Genomic DNA, 27,415 nt, shown 5'->3' on the forward strand with positions numbered 1-27,415 from the left:
TCTCATTAGAACTGATTCAAATGAATTGTTTTTAATGGCTGAGTAATATTCCATGGTGTATATATACCACAACTTCCTTATCCATTCGTCTGCTGATGGGCATCTAGGTTGCTTCCATGTCCTGGATATTATAAACAGTGCTGCGATGAACATTGAGGTGCACGCGTCTCTTTCAGATCTGATTTCCTTTGTGTGTATGCCCAGAAATGGGATTGCTGGGTCATATGGCAGTTCTATTTCCAGTTTTTTTTTTTTTTTTAAGAAATCTCCACACTGTTTTCCATAGTGGCTGTACTAGTTTGCATTCCCAACAACAGTGTGGGAGGGTTCCTTTTTTTCCACACCCTCTCCAGCATTTATTGCTTGTAGACTTTTGGATAGCAGCCATCCTGATTGGTGTGTAATGGTACCTCGTTGTGGTTTTGATTTGCATTTCTCTGATAATGAGTGATGTTGAGCTTGATGCTGTTTTTTGATGAATAGTAATTCCCCTAATTCTTTTTTGTTATATGATGAAATTTATTGCTTTTTATATTTTTTTAAATTGGAGGATAATTGCTTTATAATGTTGTGTTGGTTTCTGCTATACAACAGTGTAACCCAACTCTAGGTATATATCTTTATCCTCTGTCTGGAGTTTCCCTGCCACCCCACCGCATCTTCCCCCACCCCACCCCTCCAGGTCATCACAGAGCGCCGAGCCTAGTTCCGGGCTGTACAGTTGCTCCCCACTCGCTAGCTGTCTTACAGATGGTAGTATATGTATGTCACTGCTACTCTCTCAGTTCATCCCACCCTCCCTAGAATATTTTTGTGTTGGAAATTTTGTTTCTCTTTTCAGAAAGTATTTTGGATATTAGAATGAAAAAAGAATATTAAGCTGTTACTAAATTTTATTTAATGTTTTGTGTTTTAAGGAATTGAAATTACCATTCACTTTTTTAAGTGGACATATTCACGAACTGAGGATCCATGTACCATGGACAAAACTGGGTTCAGAACCAGTGGTAATTACCATCAATACAATGGAATGCATTTTGAAACTTAAAGATGGAATACAGGTAAGAAATTATTGAACCTAGTTATTTATGTTAACCAATTAAAATACTTTGTTTTTGGGGGCTGTTCTGGGTCTTCATTGGTGTGAGTCAGCTTTCTCTAGTTGTGGCGAGCCGGGGCTACTCTCTAGTTGTGGTGAACAGGCTTCTCATCATGATGGGCTTCTCTTGTTGTGGAGCCCAGGCTCTAGGGTATGTGACCTCTAGTAGTTGCAGCTCCTGGGCTCTAGAGCTCAGGCTCAGTATTTGTGGTATGTGAGCTTAGTTGCTTAGCTGCCTATGGGATCTTATTGGATCAGAGGTCGAAACTGTGTCTCTTGCGTTGGCAGGCAGATTCTTTACCACTGAGCCACCAGAGAAGCCCCGACTAATGTTTATTAGTAATTGTTATTTCTTTAACTTTTGGAATATGCCAGCTTTTACATAAACAAATCTTAGCTTATACACTTTTTTGTTTCTTTCTTCACTGGGTCTTTGTTGCAGGCTCAGTAGTTGTTCCACGTGGGCTTAGTTGTCCTGTGGCATGTGGGTCTTAGTTCCCCTATCAGGGATTGAACATACGTCCCCTGTACTGGAAGGCAGACTCAGTCACCAGGGAAGTTCCACATTTAATTTCTTTTTTTACCATACCTATGAAAGTAACATAATTAATTGCAAAAGGGTTTTCTTAAATTTGGATAAAACATCCTAGCAGTTATTTTCATATTAAGCTTACTTAATCTAGTCAGAACTTTAGTAGGGATTATGCTTATTGCTTATTACCTATAAGAAATGAGACCTGATTGTGTTCAATTTTTAGGTGAAGGTTTTTGAAGTTTCAGAGGATCTGTATGATTTTTATTTCATTACATGACATTTCTAAATGAGATGAAAAGTTCTGAAGTTATATTTTGAGAAGATGAAAATATATTGAATTTACCTTCATACCAAATTTCACTATATCTTTGAAATTTTATCATTAGAAACTGATGTTTTGAACTTACTTCTTCTCTGACCCATGTTACATTTCATTTGTGTTTTTTTGTTGTTGTTGTTAAGATATAATACTGATTTTAAGGAGTTTGTATGAAAAATTTTCTAATTTAGGAAGCAAGCAGGTCTGGACAGCAGCATGTTGTGATGGATTTTTCCACTTTTATTCTGCTTAAAAGTAGTGTCTTAGTCTTTCATTTTCATTACTTACTCCTTAGCCCATATTTAATTTTCAGTTTTAAGGCTTTCCAGAACCAAGTGAATTGATGAGTATTGTTGAATTTTAATATCTGTGAAATGACTTAAGACTGTTTGTAAATTGAAAGATCATTTCCTACTTGAAGTAGATAACTTTGAGTGTCATATGAACTCACTGTGCTCAAACTTTTTTTCTTTTTGTGAAATCTCTAATTCTGAACCTTTATTTTCCAGTTTAACTTAACTAATGTAATTCTTGAAAATGAGTGTATCAGTGTTGTACTCTCATTAAAATTTATTTTGTAAACTTTAGATATATGAGATTGATTTGGAAATCTGTAGATAGTTATGGGCAACAAAGTTTTATTTTACATTTTATATTTAGTAATACTTAAATGGTTCTTAATCATCATGTTCTTGAAATTTAATTTTTTTAAGAAGTCTGGACTTGGTTATACCACCCCTGCAGTGTTTCAGTGGAAAAAAAATCCAGACACTTAAGTATTTTTTCAGTGGGAAGGTGGAACTTTCAAGGCCAGATGTCCCGTAAGAAACACATTTTAAAAGAGGCAAATTACAACTAATTATAGAGGTTTCAGTAAAAGATTTGTAACACATGACTTAGCGTAACCTAGAACTAATATTTGATATTGGACCATGCATATGGCTACTGCATGAATGATCAGATTTCCTGCTTGTGTGGTATTTGATACTTGAATTTTGTGGTGTGTACAGCAAAAGGTCAAGTGTCATGAGTGTAAACCACTCTCAAAACAAGTATTTTTTACAGATGTTTAAAATTTTGAGCTTGAAAGGAGTTTTGAAAATTGCAGTTGACATTTGAACAAATTATTCAGCAGTGTACACCCCTGGAGAGTTGTGCTTCAGTTTATGCTGGTGATTAGAATTATTATTTTTTTTTACTGTGCCTTGAAGTATGCAGGATCTTAGTTTCCCAACCAGGGATCGAACTCCAGCCATCTGCAGTGGAAACACAAAGAATCTTAACCACTGGACCACCAGGGAAGTCCCTGGTGTTAAAAGTGAAATTATTATAGAGGGAACATTTTAAAATAGTTTATTTTCCTATTTTAAGCTTTGATTAGTATAATAGGAAATTAAGTTAAAAAATCATATATGTACTAGTAAAATTAAGTAATCCCATATTTGATTTATATTATTTCTAATTATTACAAATGCATAATGAAGAGACTTACTTTCTAAATAAAATTAACATGGGATAGTAGGTAAATTGAAGGGGTCTTTTAGAGTTACAGATATGAATCTGCTGAAAATACTATTAATGTATGAGAAAGTAATAAAATAAAATTTGAAAGAAATCTAAGGTTTATTTAGAAATCAGTATAAAAATATTGCTAAATTTCTTGACAAAAAGGCATGTGCAATTTGTAAAGTTCAATTAAATTCTAACATTTGTTGATTTTATTTTAACCTGTCAGTGCACTGAAAAGCCTTGCAAGGTATATAATCCATGCAAACTACTTAGGAAAAAAGATTTATAATTGTGACTCCAGTGATAGTTATACTGCCTTAACATGTCTCTGTGATCATTTTTAATAATAGAGTTTTTTTTTTTGATGCGAAGTTGACTAAGTTGTGTGTTAGGTTAAGTCATCTTGATGTTCACTCTGAATTATTTTAATATATTGATATTTCACTTAGCATTATTTGCCATTCACTCTGAGAGACAGGTCTGTGTTAGTTATACTCACCTTTAGATCCTGCAGATTTGAACTGTTTTTATTTTTCTGTTTTGGACTCAAGACACAGAATTTGATTCATGACACATCATCAGTAGTGATCCAGGTCTGATTTGTTTGTTTATTTAGCTATCTTTGTCCACTCTAGTCTAGTCTAAAAAATACTTATGGAACCAGCATACAGCTGAAGGTTGAAAACCTTACCAGTAATTTACATTGAACTATATGCTCCTCTTCTTTTGCATATTCTTGTTTATCTTCTGTGGACCTCATCTCTAAAATAGGACAAGACTTGCTGCATAGTTGTTTTATTTAATTGTGTATGCTTTCTCTGTTCATTGTGTTTATAATAAAAAAAAAACCTCCTTCAGTCTAAAGCAAGAAGTCTATTTTTTTTTTTGAGTAGTCTGTTTTTAAAGTACTTCTTTATTCTGCTCTTTGTGCCACCTAGAAAGTAAAATATCAAATCTTTTGACCTATTAAATGTAACCATTTGCAAGGCTGTTTATGTAAGTGATACTTGCTATTCCTAAAAGAAAAAAAAAAATCTTTTGAACCTAAATCAAAACTTTAAGATGCCATTTAAAACAAGATAAAGAACTAGGATTTTGGTTAATGTATGTGCTTTTAAATCCTGGTTAGTGCTTGGAGTTACAGAGCAATCTTGCCTGTTCTCTTTACTTGAATGTTTTGATGCAGTGGAAATTGGTTATTGGCTTAGATAGTTGCTAAGAGAATAGAGGAGTATCATATCCTGTCCTTGAAGCCTGTGCACTATTAAGTAAGAGGAAGTTTTGGTAAGGCTATTAACAATATTTCCATGTCTTTTTTTTTCTTAACACTCTGATTCTCTTATCTGAAGCTAGATTAATCTGGTTGACTGCTGCTATGGTTTGAATGTCCCCTCAAAATTCATGTGTTGACATCCTAATCCCTAAAGACAGTGGTATATTAAGAGGTAGGGCCTTCGAAAATCATAAGAGTGGAGACCTCATGAATTCAGCTAGTGCTTTTTAGGTTTTAGAGAGATCGCTACCCCTTCTGCCATATGAGGACACAGTGATAACCAGATAAAGGGCCCTCACCAGACCATGTTGGCACTTTGACCTTAGACTTCCTAGTCTATGAGAAGTATGAGAAATAAATTTCTGTTGTTTTTTAGCTACCCAGTCAGTGGTGTTTTGTTACAGCAGCCCAAATGTACTGCTACCTTTTCAGAAATTAAGGAGGAACTCAGAATTGCTGACTCAGGTTGTGGAATTTACTGTACTGTTAATTGATTCCCTCACTTGCACTGCTACACGTTAGTGATGGTGGTGATGTTGATAGCAGATAGTATAGTTTAGATTCTGTCTGTAGATTCTTTCTATGAAAAATGAGACAGAGTTCCCTATAAATGATGGGTAGCATCTTTACTTCCACTGGGAAATCCCTTTATGTTGAGTGTATAAATATTTACAGATGTTATATTTTCTTGTTGGATTGACCCCTTATCACTAGGTAATGCCCTTTTTCCTAATGACTGCCTTTATTTTAAAGTCTATTTTGTCTGATAAAAGCATAACTACCCCCGCTTTCTTTTTGTTTCCATTTACATGGAATAGTTTTTTCCATCCCTTCACTTTCAGTCTGTGTGTGTCCTTATATTTGAAGTGAGTTTCTTGCAGGCAGCAGATCGTTAGGTCTTATTTTTTATCCTTTCAACACTATTTCTTGTGATTGGAGAATTTAGTCCATTTACATTTGAATGCCATTTTGTTAGTTTTTTTTTCTGACTGTTTTGTAGTTCTTCCTTTTTTCTTTCTTTTCATTTGTGATTTGAAGACTTCCTTTATCCGCTGTAGGTTTTTGCTTTGTGGTTACCATGGGTCTTATATACAGCAGCGTATGTTTATAATGGCCTGTTTTAAGTTGATAACAACATGTGTTTGAATATGTTCTAAAGCTCTACCTTTTACCCACCCTCATGTTAGTGTTTTTGATGTCACATTTTACATCTTTTTATCTTGTGTATCCCTCAACTTAATTATTATAGTTGTAGGTTTTTTTTTTTTTCTTTTTTTTACTACTTTTGTCTTTTAACCTTCACACATTATAGCTTTATAGGTAGTTAATCCACCACATTTACTGTATTTGTACTATACTATATTTGTAATGTACTATATTTACCAGTGAGATTTATACTTTCATATGTATTTTTTAATTTAATTATTTTTATTTGAACTATAACTAACTTGTAATATTAGTTTCAGATGGACAACACAGTGATTCGGTATTTTTGTACATTGCAAAAAAAAAAAAAAAAAAAAAAATCACAGGAGTCACCGTACAGAGTTGTTACAATATTACTGATTATATTTCCTATGCTATACATTATATCCCCTTGATTTATTTATTTTATAACTAGAAATCTATATCTGTTAATCTCTCTCACCTTCATTCTTTCCCCCAAATCCCTCCCCTCTGGCAATCATCTGTTCTTTGTATTTATGCATCTGTTTCAATTTTATTATATTTGTTAATTTGTTGTGTTTTTGGATTCCACATATAAGTGAAATCATATGGTGTTTATCTTTCTCTGATTTATTTCATTTAGCATAATGCCTTCTAGGTCTATCCATGTTACATTTGGCAAGATTTCATTTTTTTTAAATGGCTGAGTAATATTTCATTGTATGTGTATATGTGTATACATATACTACATTTTCTATATTCATTCATTTTTTTGATGGACACTTAGGTTTCTTCCATGTCTTGGCTATTGGAAATAATGTTGCAGTGAACATAGGGGTGTGTATATCATTTCAAATTAGTGTTTTGTTTTCTTTGGAAAACTATACTTCTTTGAAAGAGTGGAATTGCTGGATCATATGGTAGTTTAATTTTTTGAGGAACCTCCTTTTTGTTTTCTGTGATGGGTATATCAGGTAACATTCACAACAACAGTCTATGAAGGTTCTCTTTTCTCCACATCCTCACTGACTCTTGTTACTTGTGTTTTTGATCATAACCATTCTGACAGGTGTGAGGTGATATCTCATGGTGGATTTGCTAATTTCATTCCCCTGATAATTAGTGATGTGGAGCATTCCTTCATGTGTCTTTTGGCAATCTATATCTTCTTTGAAAAATTTTCCAGGTCCTCTGCCTATTTTTTTTTAAATTGGGTTGTTTGTTGTTTTTGATGTTAAGTTGTATAAGTTCTTTGTATATCTTGAGTGTTAACCCTTTATTGGTTATGTTGTTTGCACATATCTTCTCCAGTTCGTTTGGCTGCCTTTTCATTTTTTTTTTTTTTTTTTTTTTGCATTTATAACATGGGTGGTTTTGTGAAACGCCACCACCATAACTGAAATACAGAAGGGCGTCACCACCACAGGGGTTCTGTGCGCTGCCTTCTCACTGTGCTCTTTTTCTCTGCCTGTGATCCCAGCAACCACTAACCTTTCCTCATATTGTGTAACTTTATTTCAAGAATAACAAATATAAATGGAATCATATAGTATGTAATATTCTGAGTGTAGATTTTTTCACTTAATATAAATCCCTTGAAGTTCAAAGCTAAGTTGTTGTGTATCAATGGCTTGTTCCTTTTTATTGCTGAGTAATATTTTATATGGATATACCACAGATTTACCATTTATCCATTGAACAGCAGTTTGGTATTTTCTAGTTTTTGTTATTAGAGATAAAGCTACTGTGAACATTTGTGTAGAAGTTTCTATGCCTACATAAGTTTTTATTTTTCTGGGATAGATGCCCGAGGATGCTACTGTTGGGTCCTATACTAATTTCATTTTTATTTTTAAAAATAATTGTTTAAATTGATTTCCACTGTGATTATACCTGTAATTCATTCCTATGACCAGTGTTTAAGTGATCCTGTTTTTCTGTATCCTCACTAGCATTTGTTATTGTCACTGTTTTTAATTTTAGTCATTCTGATAAGTATATAGTAATGATTTATTGTGTTTTAAATTTTTTTTTATTTTTGGCTGCACTGGGTCTTCATTGCTACATGAGGGCTTTCTCTAGTTGTGGTTCACAGCCTTCTTATTGCAGTGGCTTCTTTTGTCACAGAGCACAGGCTATAGGGCATGCAAGCTTCAATAGTTGTGACAAATGGGATTGGTAGTTGTGGCACATGGGCTTAGTTGCCCTGAGGCACTTGGGGGACCCAGGATTCAACTTCTGTTCCCTTCATTGACAGGCAGATTCTTAATCACTGGACAACCAGTGAAGTCCCTCATTGTGATTTTAATTGGCATTTTATATATGGATAATGATGTTGAACACCTTATCATATGCTTATTTGCCATATATATTAGTGAAATAGTTGTTCTTGTCTTATGCTTATTTTTTAATTTTCTCAGTGTTTTGAGAGTTCTTTATATATTCTAGATAGAAGATTTGCCTGTGTCAGAGGTGTGATTTGCAAGTAGTTTCTCTCAGTAATTTGTCTCGTCATGCTCTTAACAAGGTCTTTTGCAGAGTGAAAAGTTTTGGTTTTGATTAGGTCCAATTTATTAATTTTTCCTTTTATGCACTTTGGTTTCAATGTCAGATCTAAGAATTCTTTCCCTAGTCCAGTATCTTAAAGTTCTTATGTGGTTTTTCCTAGAAATTTTATAGTTTTACTTTAAAATCAGTGATCCATTTTCAGTTAATTTTAATATAAAGTATGAAATTTAGTTTGACATTCATTTTTTTGCCTGTGGATATTCACTGGTTTCAGTACCATGTCTGAAAAGATTGTACTCCTCCACTGAATTGCTTTTACCATTTTGTCAAAAACCAGTTGGGTGTATTTGAGTCTGTTTCTAGGTTTCCTACACTGTCCGTATGATTAACATATGTATTCTTATGTCAGTAACATACTGTGTGGATTACTGTAGGATTAGCTTTGATAAGAGTGAGTCCTCCTACGCTTGTTGTTGTTCAGATGCTAAGTTGTGTCTGACTCTTTGCAACCTTATAGACTGAAGCACGCCAGGCTTCCCTGTCCTTCACTATCTCCCAGAGTTTGCCCAGATTCATGTCCACTGAGTCACTGATGCTATCTAATCTCTGCTGCCCCATTCTCCTTTTGCCTGCAGTCTTTCCCAGGATCAGGGTCTTTTCCAGTGAGTTGGCTCTTCCCTTCAGGTGGCCAAAGTATTGAAGGTCAGCTTTGGCATTAGTCCTTCCAATGAATACTCAGGGTTGATTTCCTTTAGGATTGACTGGTTTGATTTTGGAGTCTTCTCCAGCACCACAGTTCAAAAGCGTCAATTCTTTGGTGTTTAGCCTTTATGGTCCACCTCGCCCATTGGTACATGACTACTGAAATACCATACATTTGAGTAGGTGGACCTTTGTTGGCAAATGATGTCTCTGCTTTTTAATATGGTGTCTAAATTTGTCATAGCTTTCCTACCAAGCAGCAAGTGTCTTTTAATTTCGTTCCGCTTTTCCCCCATCTGTTTGCCATGAAGTGATGGGACTGGATGCCATGATCTTTGTTTTTGAATATTGAATTTTAAGCCAGCTTTTTCACTCTTTCACCCTCATCAAGAGGCTTTTTAGTTCCTCTTCACTTTCTGCCATTAAAGTGGTACCATCTGCATATATGAGGTTGTTGATATGTCTCCCAGCAATCTTGATTCCAGCTTGTGATTCATCTAGCCTAGCATTTCACTTGATATACTCTGCATATATTCTTTTTCAAAATTGTTTCTATTAGAAATAGTCTTTTCTTCCCAAATTTTAAAATAGGCTTGTTATAGGTTTGGCAGAAATTGCCTTAAATGTGCAAAACAGTTTGGGGAGAATTGACATCTTTACCATGTTGTATTCTAATCCATGAGCACAGTATGTTTCTTCAATTACTTAGATTTTCTTTGATTTCTTTCATCAGCATTGTTTTTCCAGCCTGTGGATCCTGTTTATGTTTTATTATATTTATAGCTAAATAAATTTATTTTCTTTGGAGTATTTATAAATGTTGTTGTGGTTTTTATTTTCATTTCCAGTTATTTGTTGTTATGTTATGCAGTTGATTTTTGTGTATTGATCTTGTGTTCTTCAACTTTCCTTCCTTTGTTAATTACAGGAGGGTTTTTTGGTAGATTTCTTGTAATTGCTTTCTAGACAATCATGTCAACTATTAATACAAATAGAGTTTTGTTTCCAATCTAGATGCTCTTCCATTCATTTTTAATTTATGACTTAATATTTATACCTCTTCACTGAATCTGCCTCCGTGATGCCATTATAAACATTTTGGCAGAGGAATAACATCATTGTTGCAAAATCTTTGCTTTTTGGTCTCTTTTTGGAAACTTCACTTTTGTGACTTTTGTGATTCTCTTCCTCTCTCTCTCTACCCTTTCTCTGGCTCTTCTTGTGGCTTCATTTCTGCTATCCATCCCAGAGTTTTAATTGGAGTTTCTTAGGCTTTCATTATTTTAGTCCTTGCCTCTCCTTGGATCATTTTATTCTCCTTGCCTCTCCTTGGATCAGATTTAATTATTATATGCTGTTTATTCATAAAGTGCTATTTTAGGGTCCAGTCTCTTCCCCCTGACTCCCGAGCTCCAACACCAAGAGCAAAATGGACCTTCACTTATATCTTCATAGAATGTTTCAAACTGAATTTTATTTTAAACCTCCCTTCTTCCTTACATATTTCCTATTTCAGTGAAAAATTCCACTTTTTACCTTTAATCCAAACTAGAAACCCTGAAGTCATGCTGAACTTTCTACATCCCTTATATCCAGTTATTTGTCCTACTCTGGACTCTACTGTTACATTATCTCTTTTGAATATATCTATTTTAGTCCTCATTGATACTTCTCTCTGGGCATGATATTTCTAAAATGTAAACTGAACTATATAAATAACTACTGTGCTTAAAATTTCTTAATGGCTACCCTCCTTTTGTTTTCACAGTTCTCAATCTTTTCAGTCTTCCAGCCTCAGGGATCACTTTGTTTTCTCTCATATTTCAGCTTCCCTGAGTCATTTGTAGTTCCTCTGCTGCTGCTGCTGCTAAGTTGCTTCAGTCGTGTCCGACTCTGTGCGACCCCATAGACAGCAGCCCACCAGGCTCCTCTGTCCCTGGGATTCTCCAGGAAGAATACTGGAGTGGGTTGCCACATTCGTAATATCTTGATTACCATAGCATCTGTATAAATATGGTAAGCAGTTCATTCATGAACATGAGTAATAGATGAGAATGATTTTTCTCAGCACTGTTTTCATTATCTTACCAATAAAGTCTTGATGCTCAATTTTCATTAATATATTGGTTAACCGGAATATCCTTCTTCAAACTTAGTGTAAGCAATGTTTTATTTATATTTTAAATTAATGTTTTAATTGGAGGATTATTGCTTTACAATGTTCTCTTGGTTTCTGCTATACATCAACATTAATTAGCCATAGGTGCACACACATCCCCCCTCCCTCCCATCCCACCCCACCCCACCCCACCCCACCCCACCCCACCCCAAGCAGTATTTTAAAATGTCTTTTGTCCTTATGAAAATCCATAGAAAAATTCAGTTTTGATATTTATATAGTTATCCACTGGTGGATGAATTGCACAAAATTTTATGTCTTATCTCTGGCTTTCTCATATTCTCTAGAGAACTTTGAATAAGCTTAATATTTGTATAAACAAATTTGTTGGTAGAGACACATCTACAAAAAATTACAGTTAAGGTAATCAGAAATTAAATGTAAATACTCTTAGTTTTCTATTGCATTTCAACACTGCTGTTCTCCTGCATTGATACATAATCAAGAATTGTGTACAATAGATTGACATAATTTTTTCCATGGTATTGGATTTTCCTTGTATTATGTATGCAAAGATAAAAAGTGAATAGTATATTTAACATATTTAATTTATGTGTAGAGTTGACGTTTTTGCCTAAGTGAAGTATACTGACATTTTTGCGTAGCTATAGCTAATATAAAAAAAGGACATTTCATTTGTAAAGCAATAGCTATTTCTAAATGTTTATCCTGCTTAGTTAAAAAGATTTGTGTCGTTAAATGCCACTGAAACTCTTGACATCTGTATAAATTATCTAGCTTGACATCACCATACTTTTTTGTATTGCCTTCTAGCATACATAATTCCTATGATGCCAGGTACATCATAGGATTATAAAAAGGCAAATTCTACATTTAATTTGCTACTTCTTTCTTTCTGATGACAGTTAAATTTTCCTCTAATTGTTTTTTCTCAATAATCTCTCTGCCCAAACTTCAAAACTTTAAGGAAAATTTTTACTTTATTTCCACATATTGGACCTTGAATAAATACTGAAATTTGAATTGTTTTCATTTTTACTTAGGAGTGGAAAGAAGACCAGTAATTGGATTTGTAGAGCTATAGTAAAGAAAAAGCAGAATAAATTACAAAGTTAGTGTTACTCTCAATAGATTACATATTATTACATATTTTTACATATTTATTTCAGAGGATTATTTTTTTTTCAGTTCAAAAAGTACCTCCAGGGGGTCCTCCTAATCCAGGGATCCAACCTGTGTTCTAGAGAGAGCACAGACTCAATAGTTGTGGTGCTTGGGCTCAACTGCTCTGAGGCATGTGGGATCTTCCTGGATCATGGATTGAACCCATATTTCCCATGGCAGGTGGATTCTTTACCGCTGCGCCACCAGGGAAGCCCTCTTGAAAGTTTTAAGGAAAAAATGTTATATCATGTGTAGCTTATTATTTTAATTTTAGCATGGAAATACTGTCTGTAGTCTTAGAACAACCAGGTGGTAAAATACTTTGTTTTAAATTTAGATTTGTTTTTGAGGTGAAATAACTTGAATGATTTAAAAACATTGAAAAGGAAATAAAAAACCAAAAGCCACGAAAATCCACAAATAACTTGTGGTCAATGAAATTGAAGATAAATATGTCTTAAACTGTATTCTGTGCCTTAAAAATTCAGAAATAGGAGAAATCATGGTTTCTTAAACTTCTACCTGTGTCTAAAGCTTCCTAATCAGAAGTAGTAGAAAGAGGACTCTTTTTAGTTAGCTGTTTGAAAAAAGAAAATAGCTATGTGTTATAAAGATCTAGTTCTTTATATATACACACACACACACACACACACACACACATATATATTTGTGTATATATGTGTGTGTATATATAAAAATAATAAAAGTGAAAGTTTTAGTTGTTCAGTTGTGTCCAACTTTTTGCAAAACCAGGGACTGTAGCCCAGGCTCCACTGTCCATGGGGTTCTCCAGGCAGAAATATTGGAGTGGGTTGCCATTACCTTCTCCAGGGGATCTTCCCAATCCAGGGATCGAAGCTGGGTCTCCTACATTGCAGGCAGATTCTTTACTGCCTGAGCCACGAGGGAAGGCCATATTTTATATACATATAGTAGAATTTTTTGTTATGTCATTTATAAGATTGAAATTTGTGCCGCATGAAAACCAGACTTGGTATAAGGTGGATTTTTGATTTGATGATTTTTTTTAACATTAAGAAAGTTTCAATTCTTGTTTACCACTTTAGGTGTACTTTTTTAGGGGGGGTTCTGTTATATTTGCTTTATCCTTGGGAAGACTTTTATTTAATTTTTTCAGCTGTAGGAGCTGATCTCTTATAGCTCTTCTATGTTAAGAAGAAAAATTGGGATTGAGATAAGAAAGGAAGGCTTTAGTTTTGTGAAGGACTTTCTAAGAATGTTATGAATGAATATATATGGGGTTGTAATAGAAGTTCCAGTACAACCCAAATTATAGTGTTCAATGCTGTGGACTCTATAATTTCTATGTCTGAATGCTGGGGGAAAAAGAAGCTGGTATGAAACCTTGCAGCTTGCTGGTGGTTGCAAGTTCTTTCTTCCCCTGTTGGCATTAAGCCGTCCCAATGTGTTAGCTGGCATTAAAGATAATGAAGAACACAGACTGCAGCATCTAGTTTTTTATTTTGGTTTAGTTCACAAGGTTGTCTCTGGATTCCCTTTTTATCCATAAAATGCAACAGTTCTCTGATTTTTGTTTTATTAATTAGATGCTGCTAATTTTCTTTTTTTTTTTTTTTTGGATTGGTTCATTTTTGTTTTGATTGTCTTTTGGAAACTTGTGTTATCATATCTTTAGAAACTGTACTGAGTCTATATATCCGAACTTAGTTTTCTATAGTTAGATTATAATTGAGTTTTACTAATCTGAATAACAATTTCTGCCTGTTAATTGTAGTGTGTTAGATTATTTACATTTTATGTAATTTTCTGTATGTTTAGGTTTGTCTTTTTATTATAATTTGTCCCATCTAATTTTTCTTCCTTTTCTCCTGCCTCTTTTTGAATTGAGTATATATATTTGCATTTCATTTTATCTTCATTATTGTTTTATTCACTATGCTCTTCATTTTCTTACTTAGTGGTTGTTCAAGGGTTGACAAATATGCACGCTTAACTTCTCATTGTCTGCTTTTGAATGCTAATATACTGCCTAATGGATAATGTAAGCATTTTTTTTTTAGTATTATTTACAACAGTATGATTCTCTTTATTCCCTGTCATCATTTGTGCTAGTCTAGTTATAACTCTTATGTATATGTTACAGACCCCAGGACTACATCATCATTGTCATCTTTATCATCATAGTTATGATTGCTTTGAGCAGTTGATTAATTTTTAAGAAATTAAAAACCAAAATGTGTCTGTTTTTACCCACATAGTTACTTCTGACACTCTTCATTCCTTTATGTAGATTGAAGTTTTTAATCTAGCATCTTTTTAGTTCAGCTTAAAGAACTTTTAAAAATATTTTTTATAGTGCATTTCATCTTGCTGCAAATTCTTTCAACCTTTGTTTGTTTGAAGAAATCTACTTTCTCTGCTTAATAATTCTTATTTCTGGATTTAACTTTTGGGATCATTTCTGTCTTATCTGCCTGTGGTTGAGCTTGTCTGATAGCAGCTGTGTCTGTTTTGTTTTCAGAAGAGGATAATAGCAAGAGTTGGAATGAGAGAAAGGTGGTCAACAGAAGTTGAAAAGATGTTAGTAGGAGCAATATAAATAGCTTCAAGTAATTGCTTTTTTTTAGTGAACTCTTTAAACACTTTGTTAACAAACTAATATTATTTGTTGAAAATTTTGAACTTTGTTTTTCTCCTTTGTTAAATGGAAATAATATAGGATGTTTGTGATGATTATGAACAATGAATATAAAGCACTTGCATTGTTTATACCAGTAAATAATTAGTTACTCATAGTATTATTTTGCAGTTTAAGGATTATTTGATTTTAAAAATACTCCTTTATAAATAATATTCTGAAGATAAGGACTCTTATTTTTCCCACTGTTAACAACTTTTGCCTCTGGCATTGCACTGTGCAGAGTATCTTGAATATAGTAGGTGCTTTTTTTTTTTTTTTTTTTTTAAATCTTTTACCATCTTCATTCTACTTTATTATTTTCAGGCTCTAGACCTAATAGTTTTTCCCTGTCTCACGTTACTCAGCATCCACTCATTCATTAACTCACGTAGTATGGCTTCTTCCCTCACCATTGTAAAGGAATTATTCTTTCAGAGTTCTGTGGTCATCTACTAGCAGTCATGGCAAATCTTAAGTTTTGGTTTTCTAGTTGGTGTGTGTGTGCTCTCAGTTGTGTCTGACTCTTTGCAACCCCATGGACTGTAGCCCACCAAGCTTCTCTGTCCCTGGAATTTTCCAGGCAAGAATACTGGAGTGGGTTACCATTTCTTACTCCAGGGGATCTTCCCAGGGTTTGAACCATGTCTCTTTGATTGGTAGGCAGATTCTTTACCACTGTGCCACCTGGGAAACCCAAAGACTGTCTAGTTTGAGATGATTGTTAATACTGTAGTATTCAGATTTGCTATCTTATTGGTGAAGAATTAAATTTGCAACATTGTCCAGAAATGGAATAATTTTAGGGAATGAATTTCTGTTTCCTCTTGATGGTTATTTTGTGTTGATGGTTATTTTGTACATTAGCCTACACAGAGGTCCTGATCTGCACTCCCTAGTTGTTGAACTTTTCCTGAAGGTTTGACTCACACCTCCAACATTGTTGCACTGTTTAGCTCAGGCATGCTTTACTGTTTGCCTCAGCTTGGCTGATTATATATCTCCTCGACTTAGATCTCATTCTCAAGTTTAGTTATCTTTTTTAGTAGAACCATTATTTATCTCTGATTTGCATTTGTGTTATAGGAATATAGAAAGTATCATTTTAACTGTAAGCAAAATTTCTAATATTTACAGTGTAAATGCAATGCCAAGAAAAAAGGGGAAAAATGTTATTTATGATCCTATCACAGGCTAGCAAGGTAATGCTCAAAATTCTTTAAGCTAGGGTTCAGCAGTACGTGAACCAAGAATTTACAGATGTACAACCTGGGTTTCAAAGAAGCAGAGGGACTAGAGATCAAATTGCCCACATTCACTGGATCATGGAGAAAGCAAAGGCGTTCAGAAAAGCATCCGTTTCTGCTTCATTGACTACTTGAAAGCCTTTGACTGTGTGGATCACAAAAAACTGTAGAAAATTCTCAATGAAATGGGAGTACTGGACCACCTTACCTGTCTTTTGAGAAACCTGTATGCAGGTCAAGAAGCAACAGTTAGTATTGAACATGGAACAGTGGTTCAAAATTGGAAAGGAGTATGACATAAAATGTCACTCTGCTTATTTAACTTTTATGCAGAGTACATCATGTGAAATGCTGGGCTGGATGGATCCCAAGCTGGAATCAAGATTGCTGGGAGAAATATCAACAACCGCAGACATGCAGATGATATCATTTTAATGACAGAAAGTGAAGAGGAACTAAAGAACCTCTTGATAGGGTGAAAGAGGAGAGTGAAAATGCTGACTTGAAACTCAGCATTCAGAAAACCAAGATCATGGCATCTGGTCGCATTACTTCCTGGCAAACAGAAGGGGAAGAAATAGAAGCAGTGACAGATTTTATTTTCTTGGCTCCCAAATCACTGGTGGTGGAGACTATAGCCATGATATTAAAAGACGCTTGCTCCTTGGAAGTAAAACTCTGGCACACCTATGCAGCATATTAAAAAGCAGAGATATCACTTTCCCAACAAAGGTCCATATAGTCAAAGCTATGGTTTTTCCAGTAGTCATGTATGGATGTTAGAGCGCCAAAGAATTGATGCTTTTGAATTGTGGTGCTGCAGAAGACTCTTGGGAGTCTCTTGGAGTGCAAGGAGATCTAACAAGTCAATCCTAAAGGAAATCAAACCTGAATATTTATTGAAGGACTTATGCTGAAGTTCCAATACTTTGGCCACCTGATGGTAAAAGCCAACTCATGCATCAGAAACACTGAAGGCAAAAGAAAAAGGTGGCAGAGGATGAGATGATTGAATGGCATCATCTACTCAATGGGCATGAGTTTGAGCAAACTCCAGGAGGTAGTGAAGGACAGGAAGGCCTGGAGTGCTGCAGTTGATGGGGTCACAGAGTCAGACACAACTGAGCGACTAACAGCAGTCTGATTAGCAGGATTTTCCTGTCCATCAAAGGAAAGTCAGTAAGAGATTGGATACATGTTTAAGAAGCAAAATATTGTGATTCTTATTTTTCTAATCTGTTAAAGATTATGTTATCTGAAAAATAAGATTATTTTATACATTAATTTTAAGTTCTTAATAGATAGTATATTGTTGTCCTATAACAGTTAAAGTATTAAGATCTGGTCTTAACCATTGTTGAAGGTATCTGTGAGTATGAATGGACACTCATGTATAGAATAATCTTATGGGATTTCAAATACAAAATGAACAGTTGTCTCTTTAAACAGATATAGTAAACATTATGACTCTTGAGGTTTTTTTCCTTTTTTTTTTTTTAAAGCAGCAGTACACTCATACTATAGCTCTACCAGAATCCCCTTCATAGCAAAAATGAAATGAAGCATTATCATCTGAGTACTTAGCTAGTATAAAATTTTAAAATTCTTATTATAGTATATAATTTAAATCTTTTAACCTTTACTGCAATTATATAAAATCTTAATTGTCTTTATTAGTATTATTGAGATGTATTTATGTTATTATACTATTGAGAAAATTCTGTGTTTTACTGAAAATTTGTCTCAAAATGTATTCTTCTTAAGTACTCAATGCACCCTGGGTTGGAAGATGTATCCAGTTTTGTTTCCCCACTCTTTTATCTCTTTTTCTCCAAGTTAGTTTTACATTTTACTTTCTTTGTGATGTTAGCCAAATTTTAACTTTTACTTTTGCATATGTTTAGACTGTGCTTTTTTGATGTATTATTTTCTTCAGGAATGTATTATTTTTCTTTTCCTTTGGGTCTGTAGAATTTTCTTCAGGCTGTCTTCTTACTGAAAATTGCTTTTGTTTTTCGTAGTTAACATTTGTTGTTTTATTAGAAATTAGTTATAAAAGGGATAATGGTAGAAATGTCTTGTCTTCTTAGCAGTACTATAGCCAGGCAAAAGTTTTGTACTTTTCCCCCAGGATATTTTAAAGAGTCCCTCATTAGTTAGATATATTTGTAGTTTTTTTTTTTTTTTTTGTCTTATATAATGAAAACACTGGATTCCAAAACAATTTCAGATTAAATTTTTGTATTTATTATTAAGGCAAATGTTTTAAAGCAAGAGTAATTAAACTTTATGGCTCATAGGCCTACTGCCCGTTTTTATAAATAAGGATTTTTTGAAACACAGCTAAGTATTGTCTATGACTGCTTTATTTTCTTTACTTTTCTTTATTTTCTTTATATTCATTTTTTAAATTGAAATATAGTTGACATACAACATTATGTTAGTGTCATAGTGATTTGACAGTCGCTTACATTACAAAATGATCATCAGTATAAATTTGGTAATGAACTGTATCCATAGTATCCATATAAAGTTGTTACATAACTATTGGCCATATTCTTTATGCTGTATGTTACATTCCCAAGGCTTATTTATTTTATGACTAGGGGTTGGTACCTCTTAATCTCCTTCACTTATTTTGCCCAACCCCTCACCTTCCTCCTCTTTGGCAACCAGTGATTTGTTTTCGGTATCTACTAATCTGGTTTGTTTTTTTTGTTTTTAGATTCCACATGTAAGTGAGATCATATGGTATTTGTTTTTCTTTATCTGACTTATTTCACTTAGCATTACACTATCTAGATCCACCCATGTTATTGCAGATGACATTATTTAAATTTCTATGGCTGAGTAATAATCCACTCTGTGTGTGTGTGTGTGTGTGTGTGTGTGTGTGTGTGTGTGTGTGTGTGTGTGTGTGTGTGTGTGTGTGTGTGTGTGTGTGTGTGTGTGCGCGCGCGCTGAGTAATAATCCACTGTGTGTGTGTGTGTGTGCTGAGTAATAATCCACTCTGTGTGTGTGTGTGTGTGTGTGTGTGTGTGTGTGTGTGTGTGTGCTGAGTAATAATCCACTGTGTGTGTGTGTGCGCTGAGTAATAATCCACTCTGTGTGTGTGTGTGTCCCACATCTTCTTTATCCATTCATCTTTCAGTAGACACTTAGGTTGCTTCTGTATCTTGACTGTTATTAATAGTGATGTAGTGAATATTGGGGTGCATATATCTTTTCAAGTTAGTGCTTTTGTTTCCTTTGATGATAGTCATTTTGACAGGTGTGAGATGCTATCTCACTGTAGGTTTGATTGGTATTTCCCTGATGATTAGTGATGTTGAGCATCTTTTCATGTATCTGTTGGCCATTTGTATGTCTTCTTTAGAAAAGTATCTTCCCAGGTCCTTTATCTAAGTTTTAGTCTGATTATTTGTTACTTCAATATTGAGTTTTATGAATTCTTTGTATATTTTGGAAATTAACCCTTTCTTTATTACATGTATCTCTTGCAAGCATTTTCTCCCATGCAGTAGGTTGACTTTTCATTTTGTTGATGGTTTCCTTTCTTGTGTAAATGCTTTTTGGTTTGATGTCATCCCATTTGTTTTTTTGCTTTCGTTTCTCTTTCCTGAGGAGACAAATTGAAAAAAAAATATTGCCTATGTCTTCTTCTAGGAATTTTATGGTTTCAGATCATGCATTTAAGTCTTTAACTCATTTTGAGTTTATTTTTATATCTGGTGTGAGAAAGCAGTGCTGTTTGACTCTTTTGCATAGAGCTGTCCAGTTTTCCCAATACTATTTATTAAAGAGACTGTTTTTCCCGATTTTATATTCTTGCCTCCTGGGTCATAGATTAGTTGACCACATAAGAAGCATTGGTTTATTTTGTGTTCTCTGTTCGACTGATGCATGTATCTATCTTTGGTCCAGCACCATACTGTTTTGATTACTGAAGCTTTGCAGCATATCTTGAAACCAGTGAGTGTGATACCTCCAGCTTTGTTCTGTCTCAAGGCCTTTTTGGCTATTTGGTTTTTTTGTATGCTTTTTTTGTGTTCCATACTAATTTTAGAGTTAGTTGTTCTAGTTCTGTGAGAAATGCAGTTGGTATTTTGAGAGGGATTGCACTGAAAGACAGCACACACAAAAAAGCTTTTGTCCCAGTGTCACTGAAGAACGTGGCTGCAAAATCCCCAACAAATATCAGGCAGCCAGATTCAACAATACTTCACATACACCATGACCAAGTGGGATTTATCTCGGGATTTATCTCAGGGATGGTTTGATATCCAGAAGTTCCATCAATGTGACACATCACGTTAACAAATTGGAGAATAAAGACCATATGATCATGTCAATAAAAGCAGAAAAAAAACTTTTGACAAAATTCAACATTTGTTAGCGATAAAAGCACTCAACAAAGTGGTTATGGAAAGTGCATACCTCAATATAATAGAGACCTTATGTGGCATACCCACAGCCAATACCAGTGGTGAAAACCCATACCCAGTGGTAAAAAGTTGAAAGCTTTTCCTTTAAGATCAGGAGAAGACAAAGATTCAGTCTAGTATTGGAAGTTCTAGTTACAGCAATCAGACAAGAAAAAGAAAAGGAATCCAAACTGGAAAGGAAGAAAGAAACCTGTCACTGTTTGCAGATGGCATGATATTATAGATAAAGAATTAAAGATGCCACCAGAGAATCACTAGAACTAACAAATAAATTCAGTAATGTTGCTGGTTACAAAATTGATATACAAAAACCTGATTTGCTTCTATAGACTAATGATGAACTTTCATAGACATGAAGAAAACCCATTTACAGTCAACATCAAAAGGAATAAAATACCCAGGAGTAAATCTTATCAGGGATCTCTCTACCTGAAATTTTAAAAGCTCATTGTAGTCATTTTGCAGAATTATAACAGATATAACATCTTCCCAGGTGGTGCAGTGGTATAGAGTCTGCCTGCCAGTGCAGGAAAAACAGACACAGCTTTGATCCCTGAATTTGGAAGATGCCCTGAAGTAGGAAATGGCAACCCACTCCACTACTCTTAGCTGGAAAATTTCATGGACAGAGGAGCCAGGCAGGCTACAGTCCATAGGGTGTCAAACAGCTGGACACTACTGAGTGACTGCACACAGAAGGAGTCTTAGGAGACTGAGAAAATAGTAGCTACGTTGACTCATTGAATTAGAATGTAAAGGACTGTGGTTTTTTTTTTTTTTTTTTTTTTGAGGAATAGAGGTTAGGGGAAATAAGTCTGTTGCAGAGTCCATGAGTTTTTAAAATGTTATTAGAATGCCTGACATTTTAAAAAATAACTTTTGTTTATTTTTGGCTATGCTAGATCTTGTTGCTGCATGAGCTTTTCTCTAGTTGTGGCAAGTGCGGGGGCTGTTCTCTAGCTATGGTATGCGGGCTTCTCATTGCAGTGACTTCTCTTACTGCAGAGCATGAACTCTTGGGTTTGTGGGCCCAGTAGTTGTGGCCACAGGGGGCTCTGGAGCATAGGCACAAAAGTTGTGGTGCAGGGGCTTATTTGCTCTAAGGCACCTGGGGTCTTTCAGGACCAGGGATTGAATCCATGTCTCCAGCGTTGGCAGGTGGATTCTTCACCGCTGAGCCACCAGGGAAGCTCCACAAATTTTGTTTTACCATTGAGTTTGAGGTGCTAGCCTTTGAAAGAATTCTCATTGCTAATTTTCTGCATCATTTAATTTCTAAACTATTATAGTGACGTATTGTTGCTGTTGTTCAATTGTTCAGTCATGTCCGACTCTCTGCGACTCCGTGGACTGCAGCATGCCAGGCTTCCCTGTGCATCACCATTTCCTGGAGCTTGTTCAGAAACATGTCCTTTGAGTCAGTGATGCCATCCAACTACCTCATCCTGTCATCCCTGTCTCCTCCTGCCTTCATTCTTTCCCAGCATCAGGCTCTTTTTTAATGGGTCAACTCTTCGCATCAGGTGACCAAAGTATTGGAGCTTCAGTTTCAGCATCAGTCCTTCCAGTGAATATTCAGTGTTGATTTCCTTTAGGATGGACTGGTTGGATCTCCTTGCAGGACAAGAGACTCTCAAGAGGCTTCTCCAACACCACAGTTCAAAAGTATCAATTCTTCAGCACTCAGCTTTTATAGTCCAACTCTCCCATCCATACATGACTACTGAAAAACCATAGCTTTGACTAGATGGACCTTTGTTGGCAAAGTAATGTCTGCTTTTTAATATGCTGTCTAAGATTGTCGTAGCTTTTCTGCTTTTCTTCCAAGGAGTAAGCGTCTTTTAATTTCATGGCTGCAGTCACCATCTGCAGTACTTTTGGAGCCGAAGAAAATAAGGTCTGTCATTATTTCCATTGTTTCCCCATCTATTTGCCATGAAGTGATGGGAGTGGATGCCATGATCTTTGTTTTTTGAATGTTGAGTTTTAAGCCAGCTTTTTCACTCTCCTTTTTCACTTTTGTCAAGAGACTCTTTAGTTCCTCTTTTTCTGCCGTAAGGGTGGTGTCATCTGCATGTTGTGTCATCTGAGGTTATTGATATTTCTCCTGGCAGTCTTGATTCCAGCTTGTGCTTATCCAGCCCGGCAGTTCGCATGATGTACTCTGCATAGAAGTTAAATAAGCAGGGTGACAGTATACAGCCTTTAAGTACTCCTTTCCCAATTTGAAACCAGTTTGTTGTTCTATATCCAGTTCTAATTGTTGCTTCTCGACCTGCAAACAAGTTTCTCAGGAGGCAGGTCAGGTGGTCTGGTATTCTCATCTCGAAGAATTTTCGATAGTTTGCTGTGATACAGAGTCAGAGGCTTTGGTGTAGTCAATAAAGCAGAAGTAGATGTTTTCTGGAATTCTCTTTTTCTGTGATTCAACAGATGTTGGCAATTCCTCTTCATTTTCTAAATACAGCTTGAACATCTGGAAATTCTCAGGTCATGTAGTATTGAAGCCTTGCTTGGAGAATTTTGAGCATTAGGTTGCTAGCATTTGAAATGAGTGCAGTTGTGCTGTAGTTTGAACATTCTTTGGCTTTGCCTTTCTTTGGGGTTGGAATGAAAACTGACCTTTTCCAGTCCTGTGGCCATTGCTGAGTTTTCCAAATTTTCTGGCATATTTAGTGCAACACTTTCACAGCATCATCTTTTAGGATTTGAAGTAACTCAGCTGAAACTCCATGATCTCCATGAGCTTTGTTCATAGTGATTCTTCCTAAGGCCACTTGACTTTGCATTCCAGGATATCTGGCTCTAGGTGAGTGATCACACCATCATGGTTATCTGGGTCATGAAGATCTTTTTTGTATAGTTCTTTTGTGTATTCTTGCCACCTCTTCTTAATATCTTCTGCTTCTGTTAGGTCCACACCATTTCTGTCCTTTATTGTGCTCATCTTTGCTTGAAATGTTCCATTGGCATCTCTAATTTTCTTGAAGAGTTCTCTAGTCTTTCCCATTTATTGTTTTCCTCTATTTCTTTGCATTGATCACTGAGGAAGGCTTTCTTATATCTCCTTGCTCTTCTTTGGAACTCTGCATTCACATGGGTATATCTTTCCTTTTCTCCTTTGCCTTTTGCCTCTCTTCTTTTCTCAGCTATTTGTAAGGCCTCCTCAGATAACCATTTTGCATTTTTGCATTTCTTTTTCTTGGGGATGGTTTTGATTACCACTTCGTGCATAATGTTACAAACCTCCATCCATAGCTCTTCAGGCACTCTATCAGATCTATCTAATCCCTTTAATCTATTTGTCACTTCCCCATATAATTTTAAGGCATTTAATTTAGGACATACTTGAATGGCCAAGTGGTCTTCCCTACTTTCTTTAAGTCTTAATTTTGCAATAAGCAGTTCATGATTTAAACCACAGTCAACTCCCCGTCTGATTAATTTTTATTAATTGTTATCTCTTCTTTTGTGTTTTGTCACGTTACCTGAAGATTCTTCTTCTGAATGAAGTACTTCTTGTTAGTCTCTACTCATAAGTTTCATTGGCTCCTCAGTATGTTGAATAAAGCTTCTATTTTTTGAACTGATACTCATATAGCCCATTGCTGCTGCTGCTGCTGCTAAGTCGCTTCAGTTGTGTCCGACTGTGCGACCCCATAGATGGCAGCCCACCAGGCTACTCTCTCCATCGAATTCTCTAGGCAAGAGTACTGGAGTGGGTTGCCATTTCCTTCTCCAGTAACCCATTGAAAATGCCATAAATAGAAATTTTTTTCCTGTGTCTTTTCTCCTCCCTCTCCGCCATTCTTTTTTCTTCCCTTGCTTTCCTGTCTTTTATCAGTAGTAATGGAAGGGGCTTTCTATCAGACATATCTGGATGTTCGTCCTAGCTGTTTTCCTTCGTGTCTTTTTGACCTTAGAACCTCTTAAGCCCCAATTTCCTCATCCTTAAAATACTGGAGGTCTGGCACATATAAATGCTCAGTAAATTTTACTGTTATTTTTTCGTTTGTGTGTGTGAGAACTATGTAATAAATAGCTGATTAACTTGAATTGCTCTTAACCTTTTTATGCATATAAGTAAAGCTATCAGGATACCATCTATTTGTACTACCTGTTTTCTCAAAATGCCTAACAGATAGTTAAGAAAAAAATCAAGTGGTTCTTTTTGAGGGAAGTTATACATGTAAGAAGACAAAGTGCAGTTTTACTAATTGGCTCACTCATCCAATCTCTACTGATTTTTGGTAAGTATTAGATGGTGGAATGTGGCTTAGACTGGGATGCCTCTGTATGTACTTTTGTTCTCTCCTCCCTTAATTTCTGCCTATTTCACCTTCCAAATCTAAAGATGAGTCTAAGCACTTCAATTCCGTGATTTTTAAAAAGGGGGGAGGAGGAGTTGCCAATATGATATATACTGACTGATTCGAAGGAAAAAGGATGTCATAGGCAATAATAAAGGACAGATTTTTTCTGACATGATTCTGTTAACCAGTAGTGTGATTGTTCTCTGGCAGGGGCAGTATCCTGGGTTACGTGGCTAAGAATGGGAAAGGAAGGCCAGAGGAGCGATGGCTAGTTATCACGTCATGTGGGGAACATGGCTCTCAGATAGACGAGTGGCTCCATCACACAGGTGTTCACAGTTAGGACAGTGATTTCTTTCTTTGTTAAAATGTAGCCTAATATATCTTAGTTTATGTTCAGCTTTGGCCTGTTAGGTTAGCTATACCTCCTTTTGGGAGGTTTCAGTAAAAGAATGCAGGGGAGCACCAGCTCTCTTTTCTTTCCCAGCCTGTCACACCCTTGATTGCAGAGAAGACAGAAGCAGCCTCTTGTGTGGGCTTAAGCTGATGTGTGAAGAGGTTGGGGGTATACATACCTCCTTTACTGAGGTGACTTGACTTTTTTTTTTTTTAATGGCTAAAGTTTATTAATATTCCTGTTAGGGTAGAAGGGATCCAGACATTCCCAATTTTACCCCAGAAGGAAATATATATATATATTTTTTTTTCCTGGCTAGCTCTCATGTTCTACATGCTCTACATTGCTCTACATTGCCCTCTGCGTTGCTGACTTGCCTTGGCTCTCTGACTCTCCAAAGTACAGGCTTACCTTTAGAGATTCTTTTTTTGCGTCTGTTGTCTTTGTACTTGCTTGTGGAGGGGTTAGAGGTGAACTTACCTACGGGCTTTGTAGCAGTTCACTTCGAAGGCCCTCACACTCTCTTTAGGAGCAGCTAGAGCTGCCGGGTGAGCCTTAGTCCTCTGCTTGTCAAGTTTGGGGTCGCAAGGCTGAAGAATGCAAGACACATCACTTCCTAGTTCTGTCTTTTGGTCTCTCCTTCTTCAACTCTTTCTTACTTTTAACCTTTTTCTAAAACAAGGGCTTAGAATGATTCAGTCACCGGTTTTAAGTTTTATCCCCAATCTTACTCTACTGTTGTGAATCCGGGAGTTGATGGCTTTCCAGTTTTAATTGACTAGCCCTTCGAGGTCTAAGGTGAAAAGTATTCAACATGATCCCATGAGCTGTCAGTATGAAAGTAACGGATTTATTTAAATACAGGGTTTTGCCACATTTTCCCTGTTAGGAACTTTTGTAAGGAAATGACATTCTTGCTTGTTTCATGAGGAGCAAAGGGCAGTATTTTCAGAAATAGCTATGTGGTCCCCAAGAGACAACATTCTTTTGCCATGAAATATACTTAACTTGACATTTTAGAAAAATTGCAACCTAAATAAGAAAGATATAACTGTAATGTGTTTGGGGTTAAAAATTATCTCAAAACATTTTAGCTAGTATTTTTGAGAACAGAGTTTCTTTTATTAGAAGTTAGAGTCTTTCAATGAATTAAAATATGTAATAGTCCAAAGTGATACATATTGGTTAAAAGCAGATGATGAATTCAAACTAATGATGGAAACAATTCCAGTGTTAATAGTAAATATTATAATTGTTTTGCTTTATTTTTATTTAAGTTAGTTGGGGCAGGATTTGAATGGAAGCTCACTTATAATTGATGCAATTAAAATGTAATTGAAATGAAGACAAGTTGAAATTATCAAAAGGATTATTTTCTAATTATAATATATATGCACCCATAATTTCTTAAGCATAATTAAGAAGGAAGTGTTTACATATTTGGTAATGTTTGTTTCATAGTGTGTATTCCTATGGGTACCATGATTAATGCCCTTTTTTAAGGCACACTGAAATTTTAAGTTAATAAAATTTTTGTTTAAGTAAGTAAAGTTAGTTTGTTTTTCTTTTAAATGATAAAAATGTGTAGTTTGTAGGGAAGTTTTATTCACTTTTTAAAAGACTGATTGAAAATTTATATTTAATCTATGCAGTTTACCCTTTTTTGCTGCTAATAACTTTTAAAAAATAAAATAACTTGTTCTTTCTTTTGCTTTAAGATATTTGTCATCTAGTGTATGCCAGATTTATTGGACTGCAGTAGTTTTAGTGCATTTTGGCTGGAATGTTTATTATGACATCACTGTAATCTATATACAGTATGTGATTTCAGATGGTTTCAGTGTTAAATATTTTCATAATTATGCTAGTTTTGGCAGTTCGCTTGGAACTTTTTCACATCTCTTTAATGAATATGTTTTACTTCTGGGCTTTTGAGA

General features: G+C 35.3%; 1 protein-coding gene across 3 annotated transcripts in view; it reads left to right on the forward strand.

Annotated features, from left to right (window-relative positions):
- Nucleotides 1-27,415, forward strand: part of VPS13B (vacuolar protein sorting 13 homolog B) — a 763,389-nt gene that overhangs the window by 18,496 nt on the left and 717,478 nt on the right. For all 3 annotated transcript variants that reach the window (XM_065903113.1, XM_065903114.1, XM_065903112.1), the window contains exon 3: nt 918-1,061. In XM_065903113.1, coding sequence (XP_065759185.1) covers nt 918-1,061 — 144 coding nt within the window. The remainder of the gene's footprint in view (nt 1-917; nt 1,062-27,415) is intronic.

Source organism: Muntiacus reevesi, chromosome 12, assembly GCF_963930625.1.
Source record: "Muntiacus reevesi chromosome 12, mMunRee1.1, whole genome shotgun sequence".
Lineage (NCBI taxonomy): Eukaryota > Metazoa > Chordata > Mammalia > Artiodactyla > Cervidae > Muntiacus > Muntiacus reevesi.